Genomic DNA, 22,006 nt, shown 5'->3' on the forward strand with positions numbered 1-22,006 from the left:
GTTTTGTTAAGATACAGAATAACAGGGCTACCCCTCTGGGACTATGTAAAATCTCCAGTCCTACTGCCATTATTGGGGCATGTTGATTGAAGTGAAAAATTGAAGCACCTTTCACCAGTTTTATGTTAGAAGACTCTGATATCCCAGTTGCTCTTCCAACCTGTATGCCCAAAATTGCCTAGGCTTCAAAAGATACTTCGGAAAATGGTGTGATGGCCTCAAAGGGTCACAGGAAAATGCATAATTGATTTATCAAATCCTAACAAGGCCAGGAAGACATAAGGGGGGAAGAATGCTTTTTATAAGCTACACAATACTGTACTTATTCCTTTTACAGTGAGGGACTGCAACATACTCTAGATAGAATCCTCCTTTGTAGCCACATCCTCAATTCAGAATAGTCAAAGTACTCAGAAGAACAACTAAAAGGAACCACAAAATGCCAGTTGTTTTTGTGTGTTCATCTGAGAGGATAATGATTGCCTCATTTCATCCACAGGGTTCTACTGAGGCATTTAGTTCGCTGGCAGAGATACATCACATTGGGATGCTAGTTACTTCTATCTTGTCACCTGTAGTAATATTGCTGAAAGCTAAATTTATCTAAATATAGGTGTAGTGATATTGTCAGCAAACAATAGTAGCCGCCAAAGGGGTAGAGGCATTAGCAGTAAGTAGGATGTTTCTGACACTAGTGTTGGTTTCAAAAACATTGTGTTCATTGTTTGCACCAAGAACTTGCTCAGCGTCAGAAATCTATGGGGAATGTGTGAGATTTAAATGAATGGTGACAGAAATATAGCTGGCCTAGAAAAATCAGTTTTACTTAATGAGAAAACATGTCATCTGGATTACATCTTGTCTCTTCTTGTAACAGTGGGGCTAATGTGTATGGATTCCCTGTTACTTGGGGTCTTGCCCCACACATGCACACATGCAAAGTGCTGAGGTAGCAGGTGAAGTAGGCAGGAGCGAGCTTTCTTCCACTTCCAGCTCTTAGCTGGAAATGAAGCATAGCAAAGAGATGAGATGGTTGGTATGAGAGACCTATCTTTAAGGGAAGAATGATGATGAGAACAGTAGTAGTAGTTCCACATTTCATAGAATCAAGAACATGTCAAATATAATATTGACAATACCACCATGAACAGGTATTTGGCTTTTTTCTTGGCTGAAAATGGTTTGCACATGCAGACAGAAACAAGCAGTACTGCCGATGAGTTAATCCTCAGAAAAACATCATCCAAATGGCACTGTTGTCAAACTCCTCATTTCCAGAATTTCCAGTTGCTGTTGCAACTGTCACATCAGGTGCAACAACTCACTAATATCCTACCGCCACGCAAGTGCACTGCCACTTGGTGGCTAGGTCTCCCTAACCATCACGATACCTGCTGCTTATTGGTATTGTTGAACCAAATCACTAGCTTATTTTTTGCTCAAAGTGGCAATGGGCTTTTTCTTGGCTATGGAGTTGTGTTTCTTACCAACGCTACCTGTATCTGTCTCACAACTGCCCTACATTTTGCCGTAACCGAAGAGCTTAGTGAAATAGCATCTCAGTGCTTCCTGATGAAGCTCATCTGAGGTAAACTGGCATAGCTCCATTGGCTTCAATGGTAATACAAGTCTAAATGCCCTTATTCATGAAGAAAATCTAATTTGCTAGCAACAGCTCCACTGCGCCACTGAAAAGAACAGAAATCAAAACATGTCCATTTCCTTCCTGCTGATGCCAAGTGGGGTTGTAACTTTGGTGTGTGTATCAGTGAAAGATCTGTGGGATTTTTGCATAGCTGTGGATTCTCCGAGCTTAGGTTCTATTGTGAAGATATTTTAATCATAAATTAAAAAGCTAGATGACATGACCTTTTCACTGAGCAGCATTTCTGTTACACTGATTATTGGTTTTAAGATACAATGTGCATAACACATGTGAGGCTGATGCTTTGCAGAGCCATATAACACTGTACATTTACCATGCACGCTTGATTGTCTCATTTGTGCATGACAATGTAAGGCCCTATGGGGGCTTATATTAACTTTCCAAACCTCTGAACAGCTGCAAAAAGCCACCACAAAACAATACAGAAACATCATTCTGGAGGCAAACATCCTCATCCCACAAATGTCACCTAAATGAAAAGAGGAGAAAGGTAACAGGATCACCAAGGTTTGCACATGGCTGCCTGAGTTACTGCACAGCTGAATTTACTATCAGCTCCCCTCTCCTTCTGCCACTTCTCCCATTCACCTCTATGGTCCTTAGGTCCTATGTCATCAGATGTTAAGATCATTGGTGTTCCAGGCAGGAACCATGGAGCTGATTCTTCTACACCCTTCATGCTACATAGCCTTTTACCTCTGGACAAAATTAACATAAAACACAACTACACTGATATTTAAATGATGGTTATAAATAAATGGGCCCAACGATGTGCCCATGTGATCTACACCAGTAAAAGGTGCCACGATCCATTTGAATAGAGCTTCTGTCCCCCTGGATCCACACCTGTGTAAGGGTGAAATCCACTGCACCCATAGAAAGCCAGAGTAATCTGTCTTTATGCCAGTAAAGTGAAAAGGAGGCAAGCAGCTGAAATCCAGTTCTCTGGGCTAGGAGACTACTGTGCAGTCCATCCATCCTGCACACACTGTACAGCTGTTAATAGAATAGCTGTAGTCCCTCTGCACCAGCAGAACAAGGGCTAAGGAATCCCTGCCTACACATAATGGCTACATCTACACTAGCATTACGCTTTCAAAAGAGGCATGCCAATGAGGGAAATCAAAAATCCAGATGAGGTGCAGAGTTACATATCTGGTACCTCATTTGCATATTTCTTCAAAAGCACATCTGTTGAAAGAAGAAAAGCAGTATAAATGCGGCTCTTTCAAAAGTAAATGTCTTTGAAATAACCCTTCTTCCTATTTTTTTGAGGAAGAAGGGTTCTTCTGAAGATGGGGTTTACTTTCGAAAGACCCACATCTACATTGCTTTACTTCTTTCGAAAGAGGAATATGCAAATGAGGTGCCAGATATGTAAATCTGTGCCTCATTTGCATTTTCAATCACCCTCATTTGAATGCCTCTTTCAAAAGAGGAATGCTAGGTGGTAGCCCGCACGTGTCCTTTCCTGAGCCTGCTCCCTTCTTAGCCTTCCACATAGGCCTATGATGGATCAATACAGAGAGTCTTTAATGTGGTGCACAGGGGTTGCTACAGGAACTACTTGAAGTCTCTCTCTGCAGCCCCTATGCAGTGTTTAAAAAGGGCCCTAAGTTTTGCACTGACCTTGTCAGGGTCACAAAACAAACAAGCAGTCATGTAGCACTTTAAAAGTGAACAAAATAATGTATTAATGTCTTTAATGTTATTTATTTATTTATTTCCTGATTTATTATTCTTTAGCTTTCATGGGGCAGACCCACTTCATCAGATCCGGAAATGAATTTCACCCTTTGTGAGAGAGGAATCAGGCCGGATATCAAAACACCCTGAGCAAGGGGCGTCCACTTTATAGCATCACATTTTAAGCGAGTTCCTAACATTATTTTAATAATTAACTTTGAAAAACTTCCACTTAGTTACAATTTGGAAAACCTTGGAATCTTCGCACTTCCAAGATGGAATTTTCAATGCAGTCAACAGGAGTCTAACGCTGTGCTGCAAGCAGTCAATGGTGAAACACCCACAGAGGGACTACGGTTATACCATTGCTGAGCACTTTCAGACTCCCACTCCCAGCCTTTGCTGAAACATATGTTATCTGTTTCAGTCTTTGGACTGCTGCTGCTTATCTGCACACTCCCACCCCGGGAATCAATTGAAAAGTACCACTTTGAAAAATTCCACTGCTATCGCTGGGAGCAGAATTAGGTGACTGTTAGATAAAGTAACAGCAATGAAGGGTCCTGTGGCACCTTATAGACTAACAGAAAAGTTTTGAGCATGAGCTTGAGTCTGTGCTCACAAAAGCTCATGCTCAAAACTTTTCTGTTAGTCTATAAGATGCCACAGGACCCTTCGTTGCTGTTACAGATCCAGACTAACACAGCTACCCCTCTGATACTTGTTAGATAAAGGAAGCCCTCGACTCAAGAAAACCAGTCTTCTGTTTCTACTTTAAACTGGGTGAATACACCGAATGCCCTACGTGACTCTCTCAGAGCCCCGTGTTTGTAACTAAGCTGTTGGAAAGCACAGGTTGATACTGAGGGGCTGATTCTACTCTCTTGCTTGCTCTGGTTAGCTGTTATATCTGCCTATACTGAAGTCTTGTATTTACATTAACAGGAAGTTATTACAGTTGGGTAGTTGGAGTCCTTCCACCCCACCAGCATCTCTTCCCTGCCCATAAAAAAAAACTTGGAGTTTGTATAAATATTTTGAACAATAGGAAGCAGAGCCTTGGCTGGTTTAAATTGTTTTATAGCCACGGGATCCGCCTTCATTTGTATTCATTATGTACTTTGGCTAGATTTATTAGGATTATTAAACTATGTTCTTCCTTCTGACATCCCCCTGGAATTTCCATGAATTCCCAAAGAAATGCCATATGTTTGAAGGCAGAATTTGTCCCATGTTTCTCTATAAGGCCCCGTTCAGTTAATCTGGGTGCTGGTGTTGAGGGGTTCCTGAGATTTATAGACGATTAGTACCTCTGAAAATCAGTCTTCTGGTGTAAGTGGTTAAGTATGGAGCAAGATTTCTCATTTTAGACATCCAAGTTTGAAAATCTGGAAGTGTGCTGCAGATTTCCGATCTGTGAAATAGAGGGAATAGTCTTTACCCAGGTTATGAGGATATTGTGACATTTAATTTGTAATGTTTGTATTGAAAAATGTCAACTATAAATTATATTGGTTCGCAATTACAGTACAGAAAACAATCAATGTCACATTACTAGTATCCCCAAAACTCTTTCTTTTATATTTAAATGGGGAAACACCATATTTAACTGTAAGAATGGTGCCTACTGTTGATTACAGATAGAGGCTAGAAAACCAATTTTTCAAAAGTATTTAGGCATTAAATATGCAGATAGGCCCCTAGTTGGACTTCAAAAGTCTGTAAGTGCCTAATTCCCATTATTTTTGAAACTCCAGTATCTTCACCTTTGGGCTACGTCTACACTAGCCCCAAACTTCAAAATGGCCACGCAAATGGCCATTTCGAAGTTTACTAATGAAGCGCTGAAATGCATATTCAGCGCTTCATTAGCATGCAGGCAGCCGCAGCACTTCGAAATTGACGCGCCTCGCCGCCGCGCGGCTCGTCCTGACGGGGCTCCTTTTCGAAAGGACCCCGCCTACTTCGAAGTCCCCTTATTCCCTTCTGCTCATGAGAATAACAGGACTTTGAAGTAGCCAAGGTCCTTTTGAAAAGGAGCCCCGTCGGGATGAGCCTCGCGGCGGCGAGGCGCATCAATTTCGAAGTGTCACGGCCGCCCGCATGCTAATGAAGCACTGAATATGCATTTCAGCACTTCATTAGTAAACTTCGAAATGGCCATTTGCATGGCCATTTCGAAGTTTGGGGCTAGTGTAGACACAGCCTTAGACACCTAAATATTTTTAACAATCTGGTTCATAATCCCCAATTCAGCAGTGCACTTCAGCATGTGTTTAAAACCCATTAACTTCTTTCCTTTCAGTGAGACTTGAGCGATAGGTACATGCTTAAGACCTTTGCTGAGTAGGGTGGGGTTATTCATGTACTTACTTAAACCCTTATACCCCAGAGGTGTGTCTACATGGGCACAAATCTTTGAAATGGCCATGCTAATGGTCATTTTGAAGATTACTAATGAGGCACTGAATTGAATATTCAGCACCTCATTGGCATTAGGATGCTTCCGGCCATGATGCTTCAAAAACACCACTTTTGAAAGCACGCTGCTCAGCACAGCTACACGGGGGTCCTTTCGAAAAGAACCCCCATGTAGCTGCACCGAGTCGTGCTCTTTCGAAAGTGTCCAGAAACATCCTAATGCTAATGAGGTGCTGAATATTCAATTCAGCAGCTCATTAGTAATCTTCGAAACGGCCATTAGCATGGCCATTTCGAAGATTTGTGCCCATGTAGACACACCCCAGGTGGAGCATAGGTCATCTGCAAGTCTCCTCCACTTCACTCTGTCTTGGGACAAAATTTTAGCTGAACCAAGAAATATCCCAGGTGTTATCCTTCAGTCTCCTTCTCCATGACGTGTAAGGTCTTCCTCTTTTGCGTTTTCCTTGTGTTCCATTTGAGACCTTAACAGACTATGATGGATGATGCTTTTCTGAGAGGGTACACCTACAATAGCATTCCTCTTTCGAAATAGGCATGCAAATGAAGGGAATCAAAATGCAAATGAGGCACAGATTTACATATGTGGCACCTCATGTGCGTATTCTTCTTTCGAAAGAAGAAAAGCAGTGTTGACATGGCTTTTTTTAAAGCAATCCCCTCTTCAAAAGAACCCTTTTTCCTATTTTTTAGGAAGAAGGCTTCTTTCAAAGATAGAGATTACTTTCAAAAGGGCCATGTCTACACTGCTTTTCGTCTTTCGAAAGAAATTCTTTTGAAAGATAAATATGCAAATGAGGATTCCTGATATGTAAATCTGTGCCTCATTTGCATTTTTGATTTCCTTCATTGCATGCCTCTTTCAAAAGAGGAATGTTAGTGTAGAAATGACAGAGTGGGGCCTACCTATCCCCATTTTTTTCTCTTTATTTGAATGTCAGGTGGTTCTTGTCCTCCTGTGCTTCAAAGCTCCTCATTTGTGACCAAGTCTTGCCATTTCATGCAAAGGATGTCCCTCAGGCATCGGTTTATGAATGTCTGTAGCTTCTGATTTGAAGACTTTTTTAGTACACCATGGCTGTGTCTACACTAGCCAAAAACTTCGAAATGGCCATATTCAGCACCTCATTAGCATGCGGGCAGCCGCGGCACTTCGAAATTGACGCGGCTCGCTGCCGCGCGGCTCATCCACACGGGGCTCCTTTTCGAAAGGACCCCACCTACTTCGAAGTCCCCTTATTCCTATGAGCAGATGGGAATAAGGGGACTTCGAAGTAGGTGGGGTCCTTTTGAAAAGGAGCCCCATCGGGACGAGCCGTGCGGCGGCAAGGCGTGTCAATTTAGAAGTGCCACGGCTGCCCACATGCTAATGAGGCGCTGAATATGTATTTCAGCGCTTCATTAGTAAACTTAGAAATGGCCATTTGCATGGCCATTGCAAAGTTTTTGGCTAGTGTAGACGTAGCCCATATCTTGCATCCATACAAGAGCAAACTCTTCACATTTGAGTTGAAAGTCTGCAGTTTCATCTTCGAAAACATTATTTGTGGCTCCATATGGGACAAAGAGTCTTGAACGCAGCTGTTGCTTTCCCTATTCTGGCACTGATATCCTTGTCTGTTCTTCCTTGTCTCCCCTAATACTCCCCAAGTAGGTGAACTGGTCCACATCTTACACATTATCCCTTCCCAGTGTGATGGAGTTGTTGTTGGACTGGTTGACCCTCATTGTCTTGGTTTTTCCCTTGTTAATGCTCAGTCCAGTCATTGAGGCAGTTTTGTCCAGTGTTGTGAGCTTTTCTTCCATGCTTTCGTGTTGGTGTGAAAGAAGGGCGAGATCATCAGCAAAATCAACATGCTCTACCTGTTTGAAAAGTGTCCACTGAATACCCCGTTGATGGCCATCTGTTGTGTTGCTCATAATCTAGTCCATTGTGATTAAGAACATGAAAGGTGGCAATAGGCATCCTTGTCACACTCCTGAGAGGATGCTGAAGGATTCTGTAAAGACGTGGTTCTGAACGACTTGGCGTGTTGAGGGTTCATCGAACGGATCAGGTTAATAATTTTGGATGGGATGCCATGGTGTTGCCGCAGTTTCCACAAAGTGTCTCTATCAACACTGTCAAAGGCTTTTTCAAAGTCTATGAAGGTTATGTGCAGGGGGGAGTTCCACTCAAGTGACTGTTCTGTGGTCACTCTGAGAGTTGCTATTTGGTCAGTACAAGTTCTCTCATTTCAAAAGCCAGCCTGTTCTTCCCTGAGCTATCTGTCAATTTCTGTCTTCATTCTCTCCAAGAGAATCCTATTGAATATTTTTCCTGGCATAGACAGTAATCTGATGCCCCTCCAGTTCTTGCATTCCTTCAGGTTGCCCATCTTTCCAAGTTTCCAGTCTTGTGGGATCTCCTCAGTGCCCCAGATTTTCCCAAATACTCTATACATCATGTTGACTGATGTCTGACTACCTGCCTTGATTCCTTCTGCAGGGATGTTGTCTGTGCCAGGTGCTTTTCTGCTTTTCAGATGAGCAACGGCTTTTCTGATTTCTTTGTCGGTCTGTTGCTGTTAATTTGCAGGTGTATTTGCAGATGATAACTCTGGATGTTCCATGTGAGCAGGTCGGTTCAGTAGCTCTTCAAAGCGTTCCTTCCATATACTGAGCTACTCACTTATGTTTCTTAGCACACACCACTCCTTGTTCTGTACTGGCTGATCCACTGTATGCTGTGACCCAGCTAGCTTCTGTGTGATGTCATACAGCTCTTTCAAATTTCTCCGTCCTGCAGCTTGTTCTGTGCTCATAATTAATTGTGCGTTAAAATGCTTTTCTGAACTGGGCCATGATGCCTGATTCGGCTCTCACCTACCATGATGTATATCAGAAGTAACTCCACTGAAGTCAATGAAGTTACATCCAACTCAAAGATAAATGAGAATAGAATCAGACCTTTATTTCCTTTTGATGAAGAAACATGACTCCATGAGTAACAACTGAAGTGCTCAACTGTAATCTTATTATGGAGTCTAGCCCAACTTAAGCTAAGAATTCTTTATTTAATATAAACTGTGGCCAAATTTGTAAATACCGCATAGGCAGGATGACTATCTAGCTACTTTCCTACAATGTGCACTCCATTTGTTCTTAGGAACTGTCTAACATACGCAGAGTGTACCGATATGAGAATCTAACATCAGCGCTTTCCAAAATATTCTTAGAATAGGTAGCCAAAAAAGGTACATTTTTATCTTTTCAGGATCAGATGTGATTTAAATTAGTCTCCATGATAAATAATTGTATAGACTATAAATCCACACCTACATGTATTTTACAAAATTTTTCTGTGGCAGATTCTCCCCCGCATCCAAGCAGAGCTGGAATGGAGTGGGAGGAGAGGCTGTTTAGGAGCCATCTGTGGCTTTCTGAGGCTGAGCCACCTGGCCCTGGTGCAAGTTACTGTGGTAAGGGGATAGCTGTAACTTGAATCACTGAATCATCATTGAATCCCTTCCTTACCTGCACCATTCCTGGAACTCCTCTTTTACTGTGCCATGGATAGTGAGGAGGTAGGACAGAAAATGGCTTTGCCAACAGATGTCTTCTCTTTGACAGGAAAACTCTTCCATGGCTTTAGGTCCACTTTGTGCTGCTTGAATGTTAACCTTAGCTGTTGTGCTTTGCTATCACTGCATTGACTACACTGGAGAACTGACAAATCCCACCAGCTGGGGATCTGCCCTTCATGTAGTGCAAGGTGGATTTAGGAACAGGAGAATCCAGTCCCTATAATTTTACCCCATTATGCCTGAACACGTGCTTCTTATGGTATTGATTATGAGCCTGTTCTTAGTCTGCCTTTACCTGGACTTTACCTTTATCAGTAATGCAGGCTGAAGTATCAGACATACTATGGGACAGTCAGTTGTGTAGTAAAGACAGTGGTTTACTAAATCTACAGATTTTTATGACTAATCTAAGCAGCTGAAAGTACCGATGGGCTCCAGACACAAAATTCAGACTTCTACCCAGATTTTAAATGCCATCACTTCTGAGGATGGTTTTGGCTCTGGGATTCCAATTTGGCTCATTGTAAAGACAGGAGCAGAAGCTGGTTTGGATTTCTGATGATCCTCAGGTGTGCAGGGGTATCTGACTCTAGGGGTTTGGTTCAGACCCATTTCTAGGTGAGCTGGCTGTAAATTCCCACATAAGCACCAATCTGTGTCGGAAAGCACTTGCCTGTACTGTTTACACAGATATCCAGTTCCCTCAATGATGTTAGTCAATGGGCTCAGCCTTTGACCACGCTAGAAAAGGAGCCATCTGGCTCCTGCATCTTTTGTCATCCACCTTTCTCAATGTCTCCCACAGAGGACAACAACTTAGGAGGCCTCCAGGAAGCCACTTTGACACACCAATATTTTTATCCTTCTAAAGCTCTAAAATATCCTTGTTTGTTTAAATAGTTGTAAAGTGCTGAGCTATAAAATAATGCTATAGTTTAGCAAACTCCCTTAAGGTGCTTTCATCAAGTCAGTATTTGGTCACTAGTTCAAGAGAACAATATCAGGGCAAACTTCTGCCTCTCTTTGCAACTGTGAAACCCCAGGTACACCACTGGAGATGCTCAAGTTCAAATAAGGGCAGAATCCAAGGATGCCTATGCTACTTTGTTCATAGATGGCCAGGGTAAATTTCATCTTGTTAACTACTGCCATGATCTAAAGCTCACCAAAGTCAATGAAAATCTTTCCACTAATTCTAGTGAGCTTTGGACTAGACTTATATGATCATTCTTTTAACTGGAAGATGAGTTATTCCTTTCTAAGCTTGTATTTATTTTTTTGCACAAAGCTGTGCAGTTGCATAAACTTTGCATGCAGACTGTTGTCTGTTTACATAGCTCTAGTTTTTCTTAACTGGCAAATATGTACCTCCAAATGGCACTACTAAATACAGGGAAATAATAACCCAAACCACCTAGGAAGCATTTTGGAAAATATTACTGAACAATTGATCTTTAAAAACCATGGCAGTGAGTAGAAATTGAAGCTGTGCTTGTTATTATTACAGAGCTCTTCCCAAATGGGGAGAAGTGTCATGGTTTTAACAAATCTCTCCAGGATTCCCTTGGCTGTAACTCTGCATCCTGTGTGTACTGCTGCTCCAATAATACCCAACATACATACATTGAAAACACTGTACATGCACTCAAACAATAATGAACAGGGGGGCGAGGGAGGAGGTGGTTGGAAATTGTTGCAATATACAAGGATGCAGCTTTGGCTAAACTGATCTGACTATTGTGTTCAAGGATTCTGTTTTTCCCTTTACGAATATAATGCTTGTGAAGATTTTAGTAATTAAGCAAAGTAATATTAAGTATTATAGTAATTATAAGTAATGGTAAAGTAAGAAATTATTCCATTTTTGCTGTTTATTTCTTACTCATGCAAAAGTCTTATTGTCTTCATTGGCATTTTCGGTATAAGTTTTGCCTGAGCGAGAAATTTAGGGTTTGTCCTATTTTGGATAACAATTTTGCCACTCATACTCATGTCACGTAGAACTTCTCCTGAGTAAAGAACTACTTAGCATGAGAATGAGTGATTGAATCTCCCCCTCCAGGCTCACATATATTTTCAATTCAAAGTAATCATCATCAAACCTGTTGAGAAATTTCCACTTCACAATGGCATTTCTGCACTGCTGTCTGAGCACAAAATCTCTCTATGCATTTCCCTGGGAAGAAGGTAACTGTTTATTTACATATTTCGACTTGCACCCTGACAAGAGAAAAAGCAGTGTGAAACTAACCTGTTTTTACATGGCCTACAAGATGTAACGAGCAATACAACGAGTTAGAATTAGGAGCAATGGAGCTTAATTTCAGAACAGTGATTGCAACTTCACTTCTCATCTATTTCTCCATCCTTTTTATTTCCATTTTTTTATTGTGCTGTGAAGCTTCTATGGATATGGCTAATAACCTGCTAAATAACCCTCTCATGAATGGGTGAGGCTTTTACATTGGGCTGGATTGTTTGTTTCAGGATTTTTAGGACTTTTATCAAGAAATTAGAGCTACTCGAGATAGTGTGGAAAATTTTTCCTCACTAATTTTTAATAACTTTGCAGATAAAAGCTGAATACTTGGCAAATGAGAATAATTTCTCCTTCCTGATTGAAATTTAAAAAGAGGTTTTTTATTCTTCAGTGTCTTTAAAAAGAACTTGTCTTGTTTCTTTATATACAAATTATAATAGTGAGCTTGAATAGCAAGATGAAAAATCTAAGTTATATGAACAGTAACCTGAAAAATCTTATGAAAACTGTCAATATTTATAGCACTAAGGGCAAAAGCCTTTCTGAGTTATTAAATGTTTGCTCTGTTCTTTGCTTTGAAATTTTCCCTGAAATCAATGAGAGATCTTTGCCTGTGTTAGGACCAAGTAAAAATTAAATAAGGACTTCAGGATATAAGGCTTTTTATTAGTCATCATTGACATCAGTGGACAGCCTTCACCTACTTAAACAGGCACTGGACTGAGTTCTTAGCCCAGAGAGAATACTGTGGACATGTTATAAGGTTTATATTGAAGATCAGAAAGACACATTTTAGAAACTAAAAAAGTAGCAGCTACCCTATCAGGTATAGTGGTGTTAAGTAAATCTCATTTAAATAATATATATGATTTACCTTCATTTAGGCCTTGAGTCAGGAGCATGGGCCTAATGCTTACCACACAGGCAACTCCATTGAAGTCACAGGCTTCAGGGTAGGCACTTGTTTAAGGGCATTGCCAAAGCGGGGCCTTAATTAGGGCTGCTCCATGAGAGGCAGCTCATTTCCCAGATATGGTATCACTACCACCATCTATTTAATAAGGAACAGGCTCTGCAGCCATTACATTTGGTCACATCAGCCACGCCTACACGAGCAGCTTTTCCCAGCAAAACTGGGCTTTTGTCAGAAAAACCCGCTGAGCGTCTACACACAAAATGTGCTTTGTCGACAGTTTGTCTACAAAACCCAGCACACCTGCCCTCAGTGTCATTCCTCTCCCCAGTCCGGTGTAACAACTCTCTCGACAGTGTTCTGTCGACAAAACAGCCATGTAGATGCTCTGTAGCTCTTCTGTCGACACACAGGGCTCCTAGGTCCCCAGGCAGCCCTGTTTGCAGAGCTCCTTGTCACCCATTCTGTCAAGAGAGGGCCAGGCACTCTGGCTGCTTTCTTATGCCAGAGCAGATTGCTCTTTTCATCTGCTTTTGTGGGCAGATGCAACCTGTCAACAGAGGTCCTGCTGGGAAATCTCTTCCAACAGTGACATTTGTTGACACAGGCTTCCTGTATAGACATGGCCACCGTGACTGGTGCCCCTCTTGTAGGTGATGAGTGTCACACCTGAGGTTTGCAGAGGTTGGCACTGTGTTCCCTCTTGTTCCTGTTGCCATTGAAATGAGTGGGAATGTTACCATTGACTTCAGTGGCAGCAGGTTCCAACCTTACATGTTAAACATTTTCAAATGAGAGAGTATGGCTCAATATCAAGGAAGCAAGGCTGCCAGAATCAGCTTCCACCTCGGCCTCCATCCAGCAGTCCTTACTCAGGCAAAACTCCCATTCAAGTTAATGGGAGGTTTGGCAATTTTAAGAATGTAGTGAGCAGAAGAGCACAGGCTTTGTATCTAAAAGCTTAGTTAAAAGCCTATAGTAAATATCTCTGCTTCAAAGGCAATTGCTTCCCGGAACAAAAGGGACAAATGGATAATCTCAATTCATTCTTGCTATTTCTCTTCTCCCTCTAGACCATGACCCCTAATTTGAGTACTGATGTAAAATTACATTTGTCAGACTAGCTGCTAAATTCCCCTCTAAGGCTGTTTCTACACATGCCACTTTCTTCAAAAGTGGCATGCTAATAAACAGCCCAAAATATGCTAATGAGGTGCAGATGCAAATTCACTGCACTTTATTAGCATAAGGTCACATGATTTAGAGTCCAGAAGATGTTCTGCCAGACTCCAAAATGCCGTTTAGAAGTGCGGCCCCTGGGGGGTCTTCCAGAAGGAAGTCCTTCTGCTGGAGGCCCCTTTTTCCTGAAAATTTTTGGGAAGAAGGGGTCTCTGGAAGAAGGACTTCCTTCTGGAAGACCTCCCCCAGGGACCATGCCTCTAAACAGCATTTTGGAGTCTGGAAGAACATCTTTTGGACTCCAAATCACGTGACCTTATGCTAATGAGGTAAGGGGAATTTGCATCTGCACCTCATTAACATATTTATTAGCTGTGTAGAAATGGCCTAAGCCTTTATCCACAAAGAGCAGCCTGTTATCACTCCCTGTACATCTTGTGTTTCTCCCTTTTCACTTCCGGGGCAGTTGAGCAATTACATTGTCTGCATTGGCAATTTCATATATATTTAACAACAATGAAAAGAGGAGCAGGTCACATCTGTTTAAAATAGTTTCCAAAATTTCATTGTGTGCAAAGATCTGTCTGGTTTTCAGCAGGGGTTCATATGAAAAATCATTTTCAGACAATCAAGGACACAAGAGATTTACTAAAATAGGATATTCAGAAATGTATCTGTTCCTGTGTGAGGAGGAAAATTCCATGGCTGCGTCTACACTTGCATTCCTCTGTCAGAAGAGGAATGCAAATGAGGGACATTGGAAATGCAAATGAGGTGCAGATTTACATATCTGACACCTTATTTGCATATTATTTTTTGAAAGAGCTTCTTTCGAAAGAAGAAAAGCAGTGTAGACGTGACTCTTTCGAAAGTAATCCCATCTTCGAAAGAGCCCTTCTTCCCTTTTTTATGGGAAGAAGGGTTCTTTCAAAGACAGCGTTTAATTTTGAAAGATCCACATCTACACTGCTCTTCTTCTTTTGAAAGAAGCTCCTTTGAAAAAAGAATATGCAAATGAGGCATTTGATGTGTAAATCTGCATCTCATTTGCATTTTCAATTTCCTTCATTTGCATGCGTCTTTTGAAAGAGGAATGCGAGTGTAGATGCAGCCACCATGTTTCTGATCTCTTCCTTCATTTAAGACGCACAGGTGCCTCTCTGCTTCAGAGTTCCACTACTAGAGGGGATATCCCTGAAATCTATGTAATCACAGTCATCTCTGGAGATCCTGTCCAGGTTTATTCCCTCCTGACCTCTCCTCTGATTCTTGGCAGCAGGAGCCTGGAGGAGCCCTGTTGCCAAAGAAACTTTGATATGCTTCTTCTCCCAGAGCTTCCTTATGGTAATGTTCCACATCACTGAGTGAGACAGTAGGTAAGTCAGCGCTCCACTGAAGTCCATCAGAGTTAGTGATTGAAAGATGCCTCTGACAGAGCAAGTTTCCTTACAGTCCCTGCCCAGTCTCCAAAAAAGGGGTTTCAACAAGTCAAGTGACAGGAGGGGAAAATGGTGCTTCCTGAGTTTCATCCTCTATGCGTACAGATGCTCACGTTTAGCTCCTTCCATGAGTCCTGCGAGGATTTATTATTTATGGATAAATTCCTGCTAACTTTTTCAGGAGAATGTAGGGGAATGTAGTCTGAAGCAACCCCTACTCACCCTGCCCACTTACACACACACCTTGTGCAGTCCATGTAAAGGCTACATAGAATTGCAGTCCCCGTGTTCAGGAGATCATGGATCACACCTGCATGGAGGCGACTAGTGGTCTGAGAGTAAATGGATCCCTAACTCCCTGCCCTCACCACCTCAACATGCCAGCAGACCTGATTGGATTGCTGTACACCTTATAGGGAATTAGCATGCACATACACTTCAAAGCATAGGAAACCCACCACATAGGTAAAGTGTAAACATGCAAAGTGTCATATAAATACTTATTAGTAATATGCAGGATTACGTATTGATTTGGTTGTCTAGCTTTAGGCCTTGTGACACATCAAACCATTATTTAAAACACCATGATGTGCTCATTAAGCAAGATATGAGGCAGTGCATCCAAAATCGCTGTTAAGCCTCTGATAGTATGATGAATGCAGGATGAATGCCTTGATAGATTTAGTAACCAATCAACCAGTTAGCAACCAGTTTTTATAATCAGCTGTAGTCCTTAATTTGAAATAGGAGGTAGATTCAGGATGTTTTTGTTTTATACGGCTAACAATAACACTGCCTCTCTAAAAAAACTAGATCCATATTAAGCTGGTTTTGTAAGAGTTCACACTCTAAAGCTAAAACAGACTCAAGCTAACTAGAAATATAAATCCAGTCTGACTTTTATTATTCATTTGCAAAGATGCTCACATAACTGTTTTGGTTGGTTCACTGACTTTATAGAATTATACTTGCTAAAACTTGGATCATTCTTCAAAAGTTTGTTGTATACTGGAAACACTTTCTGTGCCTCTGAAAGTAAGCAAAATTACTTTTACTGTCAGGGTGAGTTGTCATATGGAAATGAGAGGTTTATTTAGTGTGTGGATCAAGCTTATACAAGAGCTTAAGTCCTCATTCCTTCTAACATCTTAACAGCTGTGCAGTTTCTTACAAAATATGTTTTATCGTTTCAAGAAATGCTGTTAACCTCGCAGTTTTAAAACTGAATGAACAAGGCCTCTTGGACAAATTGAAAAACAAATGGTGGTACGACAAAGGAGAATGTGGCAGCGGGGGAGGTGACTCCAAGGTTAGCCTCAATGTCACCAAAGCGGGTAAACAGTATGTAAAGTAATGGGTGCATCTGCTGGGGCTTTACCTGAACCTCAACAAACTTCATTTGCTAGTATCTGTCATCAAGTTCCAGATGTATGCAATTACTGTCAAAGCAAAAATATTTGCATTCATTGTAAGTTTTTCAAGTAGAGCTCATTATCAAACCAATTTCTCTCGTGAAACCAGTTTACAAACCCCAATGAATTCTTTTACCAGTTCTCAGAAACCTTCTTCTGCCCAAATAGGTGACCTGGGCCCTATGGACAAAGATACAAGACCAAAGCCAGCTCTAAGCTAGGTCTAGTGAACAAGCAGCAGGAGATTCAGTCATGAATATGAGCATGAGACTCATTGTTTTCTGGACTGCACTGTGTCTTTATATTTTCCCCTCCATATTAGGGGGTGGTGGAGCAGCTCCCATAGCAATGTCTCATTGGATGTACAGGCTCAGGAATTTGCTATTTATACAAATTTCGATGTCCAGCTAAAGCATGCAACACACTGATGCAATTTCCAGGTAAAATCTCACATGTAGGAATGTTGGGATACATTACATGGAAGCTGAAATTCATGTGTATTCCTTAGGGAAAAAGTTAACTGGAATTTTCACCATTTTCTCATCATTTGACATGTCAACAGCTCTGAATTTTAGTTCAAGGTAAAAATGTCCTGGACAAAGTTAACCTAATTTTCCTTCATGCCATCTAAACTGAGTCTTCCAATGACCAGTCAGATAATTTGCTTTGCCTTCTTACAACAGCATGCACTAGCCAAGCTAATGTGTGCTGAAACGGCACTGGGGGGAAAATTATATCAGAAGTAGCCCTCAATCTGGCAATCAAACTTTCATCAATTTATACTTGTGTGCATGTGCATGGATGGTATATAGAGAGAATACTACATGAGTAATTGTGAAGGTACATGGCTATTTACAAGAGGGGTTCTTGTGAGGCTGAGGGCACCATGTGATGTAAGCTGGAATGTTTGCTATGCACCAGAATCCCAGAATGTTTAATTAGCCTACCTGACAGTTTCTTACATTGGATTTTTTATCCTTCCCTTCCTCTGCCCTCCCTTCCTGAAAGTCCTCCCTTGCTGCAGAGACTACTACTTCTACCTCTCTGCATTCATCCCACTCTGCACTCCTAGACCTCTACGCTTTACCTTCTGCTCTGCTGCTCTAACTAGATTTTTTGTCCACTCTTCTTCTGTACAGCAAATTTATCTTTAGAAAATAGTTGTTAGTTTCTCCTCCAAGTGCATGTATAGGCGAATCTCAGTAGCACTTTCCTGAAACCACAGATTTTAACTTTAACTTCTTGTAAGAAAGACTATTGTATATGCCACAAAATTGCCACCTTTACTTTTTTTTAATCATACTCCATCCGTTCACCACTCGCCTGAAGTTTTGCTAGTTGTGAAAACTCATTTTTAAGCTTTTAAAAAATATTCTTATAGAAATGTCATGTTGATGATACTGGGCTTGTGAATGGACATTTTTGTTTTTCTATAATGTATCATAATCAATCAGAGGCATAAAGCTCAGGAGAAACTTTCACAACTTCCCTGGGCAGTCTGTTCCATTGTTCTACCCTTTCACCTTCAGGAAGATTCTTGACTGATGGTTTTTGAAAGGAGGCTGGGCAACCTTCTGTCTTGGATGGTTTAGACACAACAAACTCTGCATCTTGGCAGGGAGGTAGCCTAGCTAACCCTTGCATAATGTCAGTAGGCCCAGGTTGCTGGCACCAGGAATAGAACCTGCAAGTAGCACATCTACAGCCCTGCACTCTACCCCCTGAGCTAATGGCCTGCTGGTGCTCAGCTGAGGCTGTAGAGCAGAGACTTCACTTACCCCAGAAGAGGGCTCAGTGCCTCAGTATGACACTGGCATCCCCTTTTATGATTCTATAGTCTATTTGAAATATGAAACAGAAAGTTATGCTTAATATTTCAAATCAAAGTGATGTAATAACTATATTGGGACCCTATTTGCCTTAACATCTGTTATTAAAACCCTCTGGTGAATAGGAACCTCGTGCAATGAGGTAGAGAAAGGCAGCCAGAAGAGGGAAAAGCAGGATGGCCTAGGATGAAACAGGGAAGATTGAGATAGCCCAGTGCAGGATGCTCAGCAGGGGAACTGGGAGTGAAAGGGGTGGGAAATGCATGCAGGAGGAGTGGGATGAGAAACCAGTAGTGGAAGAGGAGATAGATAGGAGTGCAGCTACATGGACTAAGGTGCAGGAACTCTATGCACAATGAGAACAGGATGCCTTGCACCAGGTGTGTCAAGAATGTGACACAGGGAAAATTGAGACTGCTACATCACACTACAAAGTATGGTGGATAAAGGGAGTGTTAGCTGACAGACAACATTGGGGGTTATAATATATAAACCCGGCCATAGCTACAGCGTCTGGAGTTTGGGTGTTTTTTTCTTTCAAAAATACAGAAGCCTGCACTTGTGCCTGGCTTGATATAAATGTTCAATTGATATTTATCATCTACAAAATTCCTTGTTTTGAAATAAATCTGCACATCCATAATCCTAGAGCCCAGTGATCAGCCGCCCACTGAGAGGCATGCCAAGAGTGGCATGTGAGTCAGTTTTCTTCAGCATGCAAGGTGGAAACTCAGCCCTTCTCCTCCTACCCAATGCAGCGGGGAACTTGCCCAAAGCCATGCTGCCTGTGGATTAACTAAAGACCAGCTAATGCTACCAACCAACATCTAAATGGTAAAGCTCTGCATCTTTAGTTATTTATTCAAGGAGCTGTTGTAAGTAGGACTATTAGTGACTTTAAAAAGTATCACTGGCACTTGGACCTCACATAAAGGTCCAGAGGTCAAATTTCAGCGCTCCCACTTTGGAAAGGTTGCTAACCCTTGCTATTGGGTCTGATCCACTGATGCCAGTGGGAATCTTTTCACTGATTTCAATAGGCCCTGGAGGAGAATTTTGGGGGGGGATAGGTTGTCAAATGATCAAGATGGCAGTGTATGCAGAATAGTACCCCATGACATTAGATTGTCCTGCTAACTGTTGCAAACAAGCTGAGCTGTGCTGTCTGAGATTTAGCCAACCAGCCAGCACACACAAGTCAGAACCCAAAGCATTCCTTCATGGTCATGCACAGAGAGGGTGTACTCAATTTAAAATGCTCAGCAACTCACCAAAAAGAGCTTAGCATCTTATGATGCCAGGCATTTGTGAACTCCCAGATCCATTCTGTACTAGCCCTCACCATTTTTGATTTAACCCCACTTATATGAAGGAGTGGTCTCCAATCATTTGTAAATATAGCTCATTAGTGTTCAGTGTTTACCAGGTCATTTTGGCTATGTCTACACTAGCAAGTTCTTTTGACACATTTTTCAAAAGAAGGGGGCTCTTTCGAAAGATCTTACAGAGTGCCTACATGCAAAAAGCATCCTTTCAAAATGAAATTGAAAGAATGCAGCACTCCTTTCGAAAGAACTCGTCCACTCCCATTTCAGAAAGAGCGCCTTCTTTCAAAAGAAAGTGTGTGTAGACACTGCGGGGCCCTTCTTTCGAAAGAGGAGTCCTTATGGCACCAGATTTTTTGACCCCTGGCCTGTTCTTTCAAAACAGCAGGGGCTGCATGGACACTCTCTATCAAAACAACAGACGAATCTTTCGATCTGTTTGTGTGTGCGTGTGTGTGTGTGGACACATTCTTTCAAAAGGAGTTTTTTTGGAAGAGATCTTCTGGAAGAACTTCTTTCAAAGGATCTCTGTAGTGTAGACATAGCCTTCAAGAAATCTGTGTCACTTATTTATAATTCACATTGACTCTCAATGGCCGTTTCTACACAGGCCACTTACTTCAGAAGTGGCATGCTAATACACAGAGCAAAAGATTCTAATGAGGCGCGGATGCAAATTCCCTGTGCCTCATTAGTATAACATAATGTGATTTGGAGTCTGGAAGAGCATTCTTCCAGACTCCAAAACACCGTGTAGAAGCGCGGTCCCAGGGGGTACTTCCGGAAGGAAGTTCTCCTTCCGAGGCCCCTTCTTCCCAAAATATTTCGGGAAGGGGCCTCCGGAAGAAGGACTTCCTTCCAGAAGCCCCCCCAGGGCCATGCTTCTACACAGCATTTTGGAGTCCAGAAGAATGGTCTTCTGGACTCCAAATCACGTGATGGTATGCTAATGAGGCATGGGGAATTTGCATCCATGCCTCGTTAGCATCTTTCGCTCTGTGTATTAGCACAGTGTAGAAACGCCTGTGTAGAAATGGCCAATAAGATTTACCAGTAAAGTTGCTTTTGAAAATAGCACTTAGGTGCTTTAGGAAATAAAAACCCACGTCTTAAAGATATGCTGCAACCGGTTCATATGATAATATTAAGCACATTTAAATATAGTTTCTGTCATTTAATTTCCATTTCTTTTAACCAAAATTAGAGAAAAGGGAATGCTGAACAACAATAGTGAAACCAGGTGTCCATTTCTGTTTACCATTCACATGCTAACATAATATTACTCTTTTTTCATTTTGTGGAGGGGTGATGGGACTGGCCTTATAGCTAATTAAATGCTTCTTTACAAGAGGGTGACAAAAGTGCTTCTACTCCATAGCAATTATTTCCATCTTTTAAATTTTGTAGTGGTTTTAGAGCCACTCAGTGTTGTAGCTTTTACTGCTTCATGTCCCCATAAGTACTCTATTGTCTGTCAGATTAGAATCATTTTTCATAATTAAATTATTGAAGTTTTATGCCATTGTAATTTCAGTACTGTTACCAGCATAAAAGTCAGGGCCTTAGCCTTTCAAAAATAGTTCCTCCTGCCAATTAATGAATGAAGATAGAACAGGAGAAAATGACAAGTAAGCCAGGAGGGTAGGTGGAAGTCAGCAAAATAAAAAATAAAGAGTATCTTTAAAAGGAAATTGTTCTCACTGGTTCCCGCCCCACAGTAATTACTAGTAAAGCATTGCCACTGACTTTAAATTGTCTGATTCCCACTGCTGGACTAGAGACATGGGTCTTCTTCAGTATAAAATCCTAAATGATTTATGATAAACAGTATGTAACACCACGGCTACATCTACACTAGCCCCAAACTTCGAAATGGCCACGCAAATGGCCATTTCGAAGTTTACTAATGAAGCGCTGAAATGCATATTCAGCGCTTCATTAGCACGCGGGCGGCCGCAGCACTTCGAAATTGACGCGCCTCGCCGCCGCGCGGCTCGTCCCGACGGGGCTCCTTTTCGAAAGGACCCCGCCTACTTTGAAGTCCCCTTATTCCCATGAGCTGATGGGAACTTCAATTTCGAAGTGCCGCGGCCGCCCGCGTGCTAATGAAGCGCTGAATATGCATTTCAGCGCTTCATTAGTAAACTTCGAAATGGCCATTTGCGTGGCCATTTCGAAGTTTGGGGCTAGTGTAGACACGGCCCACCAGACACAGGTTGCCAGCACCAGTGATTGAAAGTGTGATCATAGGGGTAAAGTCCTGTGCTCTGCCACCTGAGCTAAAGGCCA

The 22,006-nt window shown here is 41.8% G+C and overlaps 1 protein-coding gene across 3 annotated transcripts in view; it reads left to right on the forward strand.

Moving 5' to 3' along the window:
- The window catches only part of GRIA4 (glutamate ionotropic receptor AMPA type subunit 4), a 316,531-nt gene that overhangs the window by 276,183 nt on the left and 18,342 nt on the right, over positions 1 to 22,006 (forward strand). For 2 of the 3 annotated variants that reach the window (XM_074981795.1, XM_074981800.1), the window contains exon 14: positions 16,346 to 16,460. The exons of the other annotated variant lie outside the window; for it this stretch is intronic. In XM_074981795.1, coding sequence (XP_074837896.1) covers positions 16,346 to 16,460 — 115 coding nt within the window. The remainder of the gene's footprint in view (positions 1 to 16,345; positions 16,461 to 22,006) is intronic. 3 annotated transcript variants of the gene reach the window in all.

This window comes from Carettochelys insculpta, chromosome 1 (genome assembly GCF_033958435.1).
Source record: "Carettochelys insculpta isolate YL-2023 chromosome 1, ASM3395843v1, whole genome shotgun sequence".
Taxonomy (NCBI): Eukaryota; Metazoa; Chordata; order Testudines; family Carettochelyidae; genus Carettochelys; species Carettochelys insculpta.